This window comes from Odontesthes bonariensis, chromosome 18 (genome assembly GCF_027942865.1).
Source record: "Odontesthes bonariensis isolate fOdoBon6 chromosome 18, fOdoBon6.hap1, whole genome shotgun sequence".
Taxonomy (NCBI): Eukaryota; Metazoa; Chordata; class Actinopteri; order Atheriniformes; family Atherinopsidae; genus Odontesthes; species Odontesthes bonariensis.
The window spans coordinates 123,453-133,459 of record NC_134523.1 but is presented as its reverse complement, the minus strand read 5'-3'; the positions used below and the strand labels follow the sequence as shown (position 1 = coordinate 133,459).

Genomic DNA, 10,007 nt, shown 5'->3' with positions numbered 1-10,007 from the left:
CAGAAAGCCAACTCCAAGCAACCTTTTATTAATCTTCTGTGAACTTAAGTTCACTTCATCAGAGAAGCAACGGACCCACTGACACTCAGAAGATTCGATCATCTAACCACAGCCCTCGGCACCATCGTTCCCGTTTCCCAGTGAAAGAACCAACTGAGAAGTCCGCTAAAGTCAGCCACCACAGCCAGGAAGGCCCAGAGAGCGGAAGAGAAATCCCCTCGGACCCCGCGTGGCCGCTGCCGTGTTCCGAGCTGACTAAGCAGAACTTCAGCACAGTAAGACCGACCCGTTTTCACCTTAAAGTGGGTTTGATGGATGTCTCGAGGCTTTCACAGAATGATAAATTAATCCGAAATGTCAGTATTTAGCGTCAAATAGTCAGCCAACCCAAACTATTTGAATGCATCCAGTATCTCCCCATTCCCCATATTTTATTTTATATTCACTAAGTGTTTTATATAATCACCCATATTCAATGCATCTCCTGTTTGTTTAAAGGTTCATGTCTAAGATCATATCATTGTAATAAACAGCTCATATATCTATATATATGTTATAATCACAGATTGTGTCGTATGCTTTCTTTACGTAATGTCTGTCCAACCAAACGAGAACTTTCACGAAAGTAGCGAGATATGAGACTGAATATTAATTGATTATTAACTGAATATTAATTGATTATTAATTTAACATACCAGGATCGTAAGATTCTAACAGTTTTCCTCCCTGACTGTAACGTAAAGTTAAGATAACGGTAGGTGGTGCCCTGAATTCGAGGTTTAAGATAAATCCTTATATTTGATATATATAATCGCCCGATAACGCTACACCACAGACAGTAGGATTGCTGCAGAGGTGAGTCTCTGTTGTAGAAATTAGTTGTCAATTTTTCAGTGCAGTCAAGTCAAGTCAGCTTTATTTATATAGCACATTTAAAAACATCAGAATTGATCCAGTCTTCTATATTAGTCCTCAAAACATTAGACACACCTACCTTTTAATGTGGTCTTTGTTTTTCCTGAATATTTGTACATTTTGCAATAGAATAGGAAATTCAGAACCATCATCCCTACTATTATGTTGTGGTTATGGTGTAACATGTGGTCTATTCTAATTACAGTAGCCTATATTTCTTTATCTATTCTGTCCCAAAACTCTTTAGTTAAGGTCAACAATATCCAAAGTATCTCTCTAATTGTATTGATACTTGAACAATGGTCTAGTTTGTGGTTTTTAGAATTTGTGTGTTGTGTTCTGATTGTGAGGTGCTATTTGACCCGTCACGCGCAACTGCGCCCCCCCAACAAATTGAATCACCAGCCGCCACTGGTGTGTAAATGCATGTGTGTGTGTAAATGTGTGTGTGCAGCTATTTAAGCGTTTAGTTATGAACATGTTAACGTCCACATTCTTTACGGAACAATTCATCGTGTATAAATGAGATCATCTGTACGTAAACATGTGATAAATGTGTCCTTAAAGCAGCTCTAAAGATGCGTTTCAAAGACGTGAATCCAATATAAAAGCTTGGAATAAAAACATGGGCCCAAAGTTCAGAACATACCCTTTAATCTGAAACAAAACGGTACAAGGATTCCACGAAGGTGAGGAGATGCTGCGACACGTTCCCTCCCAGCATGTCAACAGAATGCTTCTACATCGAATTAAAAAAGGCTAAAGACACACACCATCAGTTCAACTTATAAAACTCAGATCACACCTCGTTATTTTACAAACACCTCTAATGAAAAAATATGTTGAGTAAAAGTCAAATGAAGAGAGGAGCATGTGCATAAAAGACGTTGAGCACGAGTGCCTGTGTTCTACAGCTACTTATCAAAAAACTGGAGGCAGGGTGGTGTTGAGGGGTCCGGGGGAATGTAGATACAGGCCGGGCGGGGGGGGACACTGGGGCGAGGGCTCACGACACAGTCCAGAACCTGAACTAGGAGCGAGAACGGGAGCGAGAGCGGGACTGGGAGCGGGACTTGGAGCGGGACTCTGAGCGGGAGGCGGATCGGGAGCGGGCTTTGGCAGGCGAGGGGGACCGGGACTTGGACTTGGATTTGGACATGGCTCTGGACTCGTCGGGGGAGCGGGAGCGGGACCGGGACCCCCTTTCGGGCTCGGCGGCCTCGTCGTCGCTCTTCGGCTGCTCGCCGCCCTTTGACACGGATTTCCTGGAGCGGGACCTGGAGCGAGACCTGGAGCGAGAGCGAGACCTGGACCTGGACCTGGAGTCGTCCTTCTTGGTTTTCTTGCCGTCCTTCTTGCCCTTTTTGCTCTTGGGGCTGCGGCTCCGGCTGTGGTCTTCGTCCTTCTCGGCGCCGTTGCTGCGCTCTTCTTCCTCCTTCTTGTTCTTGCTCTTGTTCTTCTTGCTGTGAGACCGGCTGCGGGAGCGAGAAGCCGCTCTGTGGACGACAGAAGCAGCGCTTTTTATTCAGAGCTACGTTTTAAACAGAAAATATTACAACCAGGATGTTAGCCGAGCTGCAGCAGGTAACTGCACAGATGGATTTGTACTGATAAGATCCAACTGAGGGATTTCTGCCGCCATACACCAGATGTTTTTATACCTTTAAGAAATAAATCTGTTCTGTTTTTCAAACAGTTGGAAGTAATTATTTTACTTTAAAGAGTCGAAAACATGAATGAATCATCACTTTACAAACATCAACAGAAGTCACCAAAAGTAAAACAGGCTAAAGTCCCACATTAACACCAGATAACAGACGTGTTTTTATCTGAATTTATGTTCCAAATGTTCCAGTGAACTGAGGAATGAAACTCAGCATCAGTGATGCCTTCAGCTCATACAGCTAACGGGAAGCGTTTGGCTGCTAGCTCATACAGCTAACGGGAAGCGTTTGGCTGCTAGCTCATACAGCTAACGGGAAGCGTTTGGGTGCTAGCTCATACAGCTAACGGGAAGCGTTTGGCTGCTAGCTCATACAGCTAACGGGAAGCGTTTGGCTGCTAGCTCATACAGCTAACGGGAAGCGTTTGGCTGCTAGCTCATACAGCTAACAGGAAGCGTTTGGCTGCTAGCTCATACGTTTGGGTGCTAGCTCATACAGCTAACAGGAAGCGTTTGGCTGCTAGCTCCAGAGGGGAATCAGACACTTTGATGAGCCTCTTGGCCATCGCGGGGACAGATGTGACAGATACTGAGCCCACTGAGCTGCTGTTCCTCTTCCTAACTGATGATTTCTGGACTCTGAGAACAGATGAAACTAACAGATATCAACACCAATGTTCACTAAAGCTATGGAATCCAAAGCGCCGCCATGCAGTGATGTTATCACATTTAAATCAGGTGATTAAATTTACTCCCTGTGGGTCACACAGCATTTTCCCCGTTTATCTCTCATCATCTTTTAATCTGTAGCCCGTTGAAACCCGGCTGTTTAAATGTGAAGGGATGATGTCATCAGATATCCCACAATGCCTTGCGTTAGACGTTTCTCCTCACCTGGAGCGGGAGCGGCTGCGACTGCTGCTCTCACTGCGGCTGCGGCTCTTGTGAGAACGACGACTTCTGGAGCGAGACCTAAAGAAACAAAACATGTGACCATCATGTGACTTTTCAGGCGCTACATCAGTAGCGCGCCTTTCCCAAAAAAAGAAAAGAAACAGCGCTCTGGCTGCGCGTCTGACCTGGAATGGCTGCGACTGCGAGAATACGAGCGGCGGCGTTTGGCGCCGGGTCGGTCCTCGATGAGTCGGATCTTTCTGCCGTTCACCTCGGTGCCGTCCAGCTTCTCCAGAGCTCTCTTCATGTCCGAGTACTGCCGGAACTCGATCACGCCTTCGTTCCGGCGACCTTTGTGGGTGTCAGCGTAAGTCACCTCCCCCGCCTGCCTCATGTAGTCCTGCAGAGGGAGCAGAAGCGCACGTGAAACCCTCTTTATGTTCATCATACAGCTGAAGGAGTGAGCAGAACCGGTCCAGCAGGAACACTAGGGCTGCAAAATTCCCCGAATTTTCAAAGACGGAAACTTTCCATGGGAATAAACTGGAATTTACGGGAATTTTCAAAATTGAAGGTTGGCTCTTTTAGGGAACTTAAGTATAGTTGAGGAAAGTATATTTTAGCATAATCTTGACTAAAAACAGATGCCATTCCTCAATCACGTGCACGGAGCACACTGCTTTCTGCATGGCTACTGAGACCACGCCCCCTACTGGCACTGTGCACGCCTCCATCACATGTACAGCTTTAGAGCTCAGCTCAAACTATGGCTGAAAGCAAACCAGTCATGTGACCATTAGACTCTAAACATTCCCCGTGATGCTTCTGTTGTACGTTGTATTTTTTCTTATGTATTTTCTTTCTTGTGTATTTGCCTGCCTAGGGACTACGGATGAAAACTAGCTTTGTAGCTATAATCCGGCATATTTAAATTTGTTTTTATACTGATGTTCATTAATGTGCATTGTCCCTATTCAAATAAATAAATTGAATTAAAAATGTACAGAAGATTTCCAGAAGACTGAACCACACTTTGGAGCCTGAAGCACAAAGACTATCGAAGACACACGTTTGAGCCTGTGGACTTAACAAAGTGAAGTAAGTTTTGATGACATTCTGGGGTATTTTTGAATGAGTGGGGTTAGAGGATGGGTAATATTGAACCCAACACTCCTGTTTTTGTTCATCCATGAAACAAGTAATTAGAACGTGTTCTACTCTGCTTACAAATAAATCTGTTGAAAACATTTTGTATGGATGCTTTCTCATGACTTCTGTTTATATTTATGCTTGGATATAATATATTCCCAGCAAATTCTCCTAAATTCCCATGGAAAGTTTCCAGAATGGAATATATCCAAAATTCCCAAGCTTAACTTCCCATGGAAATTTTCCGCCTCTTTGCAGCCCTAAGGAACACGTTAGGCGGGAGAACAGAAGCGTCTTCGTACCTTTAAGTCCTGCCAACTGCAGCGGCTGGAAAGATTCTCAACAATGAGCCTGTAATCGGTCCGTACAGGCGGACCGTAGCGGTCCCTGCCGCCCCAGCGCCCATATCCACCTTTCAAGGCAACAAGGAAACAGACGGAACAATGAGGACCAGAAGTGAACGGGAACTGTGCAGTCATTCTAAACTCAGAGCTACAGACTACAATAATGTATCAATGGGAAAAAGAAACAAAAAAGGGGAAAAGCAAAAAAAGGAGAAAAAGATACTAAAAAAGAAAAAAAAAAATCATTTAACCCTTAAAAAAAAGACCCTAAAACTTCTTCCTACACATCTGGAGTTAAAAGCTTAAGGCAACAACTGCAGATATCAAACTTTGGTAGATGTTCAATGGGCCTATTTCATAAAAAGGAGTAAAAAAAAACAGAAAAAAAGAAAAAAAAAATTAATTAAATCATAACTGATGGAGGAAGTACTTACGGTGAACTAAAGTAAGAGTCTAAGCTAGCCTATCTAACAACATTTCACTGTTAGAAAACATGTTTCTTTTCAGGCACCTATAAGAGCTGAACCCACATCTGCTCCTAACCCCATGGCATCCTCACCACCCGGCCTGGGCCTAATGGGAAAAGCGGTCTTCATTCACAATGGCTCCCTTTTTTGGTCTGCCCAGGGGCCCAGAATGGTCAAACCACACTCTTGGAAAGGGGGGACACCATGGCCAGCAATAGGGGCAGGCAGTCAGCAAAGGACTCTTTCAATTAAAACATTGAGGTTCTTTGTTAAATCTTTACCTTTAAATTGACAATCATGTTTAAATGAAATAAAAACGGAATAAGACAGCAATAGATTACATGATATTTAACAAATATTTGACAATATTTTAAATTAACACAATCAATATTCCTGTTTGTTAGTAAGCCATTTCCCCACATCACCACAAGTTAATTCATTCTGACTATCATCTTACAGATGTTCTACGTCATTGGTGGCTCTGATGCACACAAATTTAATCACGTCACATAAAAGCCTCCTTCTGCCCTCAGAGGTGCTCACCGACACCTCGTTTCTGCTGAGACGGTTCTGGTTCAGAGACGGTTTCCTCATCCAGAACCGCTTATTTTACTCATTTCAACAGCTTCCGAACCAAATCTCAGCAGGAAAACGGGTCCCAGATCAGCACCGACCGACCCAAGAACCTTTTACACCAGAGTCTGAGGACGGGGCTACAGATTAAAACCCGAAGCAGCAGAGGAAGAACATCCGATTTTATTGGTTTTGTTTGTGAATACAGCTGCCGTCTTCTTTAAAAAGCAGCAGCTGGAGCATTTATACGTGCTGCCAGATGTTTTAAACCGATGTCCAGGCATGGATGAGTGGGGCTCTGGGCTGGGAAGCAAAAACCAGGCCTAACAAGGTTCTACAGATATTAAGTTATATTAAATACAGAACTTCAAACAGGAAGTGAAACACAAACGTTCCCCTGGTCCATCGCCCACTATGATGTAAATTCAATGCACATCAGCCACCAAGGACAAGCTTCAAACTGCGGCTCGCATTAGCTCATCGACATCATTCCCGTGTAGAGAACACAACACTCTGCGGGACACTTACTCCTCCCACCATAGCCCCCGTCACGGCGCGGCCCTTTCGTGTGCTCCACGATCACCCTCTCCCCGCACAGCTCTTTGCCGTTCAGGTCGTACACGGCGTCGTCTGCGTCACGCGGGTCATCGAATTCAACAAAGCCGTACCTGAAAAACACGTGGGCACATCAGTCAGACCTGCAAAAACACCTTCATCTGCGCCTCAGATCCAGTTTTATCCCATAATAATAATAATAATAATAATAATAATAATGCATTATATGAACAATTTACACTTCTATATTAATCATCAGTTACTATAAAATAATTTTATTTAAGTAAACAACTATTTAAGTAACTTTTCCTTTGATTGTAAATCATTTCTTATTAAAAATAAAAATAATTGATTAAAATTCAGACGGTTTCAGACTTACGTTTGAATTCATGAGTTTGTGGAAAAAAATTATTAAAAATACTCAGTTTTATTTGTAATCTGTAAATATAAATCACTAATGATCTGCAACCATTTCTGTTTTTTTTATTTGTGTATTTTATTTGCATTTTACTGTCCCTGCTTTTGATCTTAATATTTGTCTTTTATCCCACTGTAGCACTTTGAGATTTTGTTGTGAATGTAAAGTCTGTTATAAATAAAATGTATTATTATTATTCATCATGCGTGACCTTTCCATCCATGTGAATTATTATAGTTTGTGATGCAAGTAATAATGGAGTTTAACCACCACAGAGTAAAAAATAACATATTTCAACCAGCGGCTCCACTTATTCCAGTTTTATCCCATAATAATAATAATAATAATAATAATAATGATGATGAAGTGTTAATATGAACATTTACGCTTCTATATTAATCATCAGTTACTATAAAATTATTTCATTTAAGTAAACAACTATTTACGTAACTTTTCCTTTGATTGTAATTAATTTCTTATTATAAATAAAAATAATGGATTAAATTCAGACGGTTTCAGACTTACGTTTGAATTCATGAGTTTGTGGAAAGAAAAATTATTAAAAATTCTCAGTTTTATTTGTAATCTGTAAATATAAATCACTAATGATCTGCAACCATTCATCATGCGTGAACTTTCCATCCATATGAATTATTATAGTTTATGATGCAAGTAATGATGGAGTTTAACCACCACAAAGTAAAAATAACTTATTTCAACCAGCGGCTCCACTTATTCCTGATTTATCCCATAATAATAATGATGACGATGATGCGTTAATATGAACATTTACGCTTCTATATTAATCATCAGTTACTATAAAATAATTTTCTTTAAGTAAACAACTATTTAAGTAACTTTTCCTTTGATTGTAATTAATTTCTTATTATAAATAAAAATGCAGACGGTTTCAGACTTACGTTTGAATTCATGAGTTTGTGGAAAGAAAAATTATTTAAAAAAAACTCAGTTTTATTTGTAATCTGTAAATATAAATCACTTATAATCTGCAACCATTTATCATGCATGACCTTTCCATCCATATGAATTATTATAGTTTAACCACCACTGAGAGTAAAATAAACTTATTATTGACGCCTGATTGGATCTGTAGATTTAGGAAAAGATGCGACTTTTTGTCCCCTTTTTGCCTGGAAACATTTTTTCAGATAAAGCACGTAGATTTTCAGATAAAGCACGTAGACTGAATGGCTTCATGTAGTCATATCTCACACAACTCTGCCAAACAAAGCATCGCCATCTATTATCGTGGCGGAACGACTCGTGCAGGTTAGCTTCACCCGACAACGATGACTAAACGTAAACAAAACGTGTCACAACCCGAGCCCGTGCACACATGCAGCTTCGTGCACAGAGTTAAATAAAGATGTGGCTGGACCTGCAGCTGTAAAATAACGGTTAGCCTGCATTACATTACACAGCCGACTGTGACTTTGCCACGTCCAACATTAGCTTAGCTTAAGCTAGCGGTGGTCGATGAAGCGCTAACAATAACCTAGGCTGCTGATCGACATTAACCTTCAGTTTTAGGCCGAAAAATAGCAAAAGCTAATTAAATAAAGCTCAAATATAATCATAGAATCGCATTTTCGACGTCTTTTGTTGGTAAATATGGAAGGTGCCAGGAAGCTAGCATTAGCTTTAGCATTCCAGGCCCGTTTCCATCAGCAAGGGAAGCTAACATTAGCATTAGCATTCCAGGCCCGTTTCCATCAGGCCCCGGGGTTGCTGGTTCTGCGGCCCGCGCACGCGTTCGCCTCCACAAACACTTTACCCGTTCTTCAGGTCGACTTCCAGGATCTTCCCGTAGCCTTTGAAGAACCTTTCCACGTCCTTTTCCCGAGCTCTGTAGCTCAACCTTCCGATGTACACCCGCGACATTTTGTTAGCTTGTGTGTGAGCTACCGAAACGTGCACGAGGAGGAGGCGCGAGGCTCGCTAACACAAGAGCAATGCCGCGGTTTCAGGGGGCGTGTCTTATCCTGGGGGCGTGTCTTATTCTGCGTACATGCCCTGAGCGTAGACTTTCAGGTGGACACGTTCGTAAAAGGTTGATCTGCCACCAAGGAAATTCAGAGAACCGAGAAGACACCAGAAATGCCTTCTGTGACACTCACACTGAGACCATTATTCATCTGTTTTGGAAATGTGAATATACCCGTAAAGCTGTGGCAAGATATTTGTAGATTTATTTTAGATAATGTTGTGATTTTGAGCTCCTTCTGCAAAATGTCATTTTTGGTTTTATAAAGAGTGATGCTCCCACTGAAAAAGAATATTTTTTAATTAATCTCATTTTAATTCTTGCTAAGTATTACATCCACAAATGTAAATTTGCCAAAGTGAAACCCAATTTTTGTGCTTTCATGATAGAACTCCAGATGTATTTCAAGTCAATTTCCTCCTCTAATAACAAGAAAGATATCAAAACTATAAATCTAGTCTCCCACTTTGAAATCTTTAACTCAGAGTAATCCTCATTGTTCATGTCCCCTGGTATATTCTCTCACTTCATTTATTATTTAAACTACTTATGTATGTATTTATTTTGGTTTGCTTATTTGTTCTTCATTTATTATTAATGATACTTGTCATGTTTTTGCACTGTTTTTGTATCTTGTAAAGCAAAATAAAGTTGTATTAAAAAAAAGAGAAGACATCAGATATCCTGGTTTACAACACGGTTAAAGTTTCTCACCAAAAACTTCTATGTTTTATCCCATTTTTTATCTTGTGCATCTAAGATCTTTCAATAGTTATTTTTCTATAAGAGATAGCCCACACTACAATCATTTATTTTCTTTCAATTTGTACTATATGTGGAGGTGTGAATATGTGAAGTTAAAAAAAACACAAACTGTTTACTTTTGAGTATGTCATTGTTCTGTCAATGTGACATGTTTAAATAAAAATAAATAAATAAATAAATATATAAATAAATAAAAATAATAATAATTTAAAAAAAAACTTCTATGTTTTACAAATTTCCCCATGACATGCTATTTATG

General features: G+C 40.7%; 1 protein-coding gene across 2 annotated transcripts; it reads right to left on the bottom strand.

Annotated features, from left to right (window-relative positions):
- Positions 1–1,552: 1,552 nt before the first annotated feature.
- On the bottom strand, positions 1,553–8,960 carry srsf4 (serine and arginine rich splicing factor 4). 2 transcript variants are annotated; one of them, XM_075449265.1, is made up of 6 exons: positions 8,774–8,960; positions 6,534–6,673; positions 4,924–5,033; positions 3,658–3,872; positions 3,473–3,550; positions 1,553–2,411 (listed from the first exon to the last, which is right to left on the bottom strand). In XM_075449265.1, the coding sequence occupies exons 1-6, from the start codon at positions 8,878–8,880 to the stop codon at positions 1,946–1,948; spliced, it is 1,116 nt and encodes a 371-aa protein (XP_075305380.1). In that variant the 5' UTR covers positions 8,881–8,960; the 3' UTR covers positions 1,553–1,945. The 2 variants fall into 2 exon arrangements, with proteins under 2 accessions (XP_075305380.1, XP_075305381.1); XM_075449266.1 differs by lacking the exons at positions 6,534–6,673; positions 8,774–8,960 and adding an exon at positions 5,477–6,471.
- Between the last annotated feature and the right edge of the window lie 1,047 nt (positions 8,961–10,007).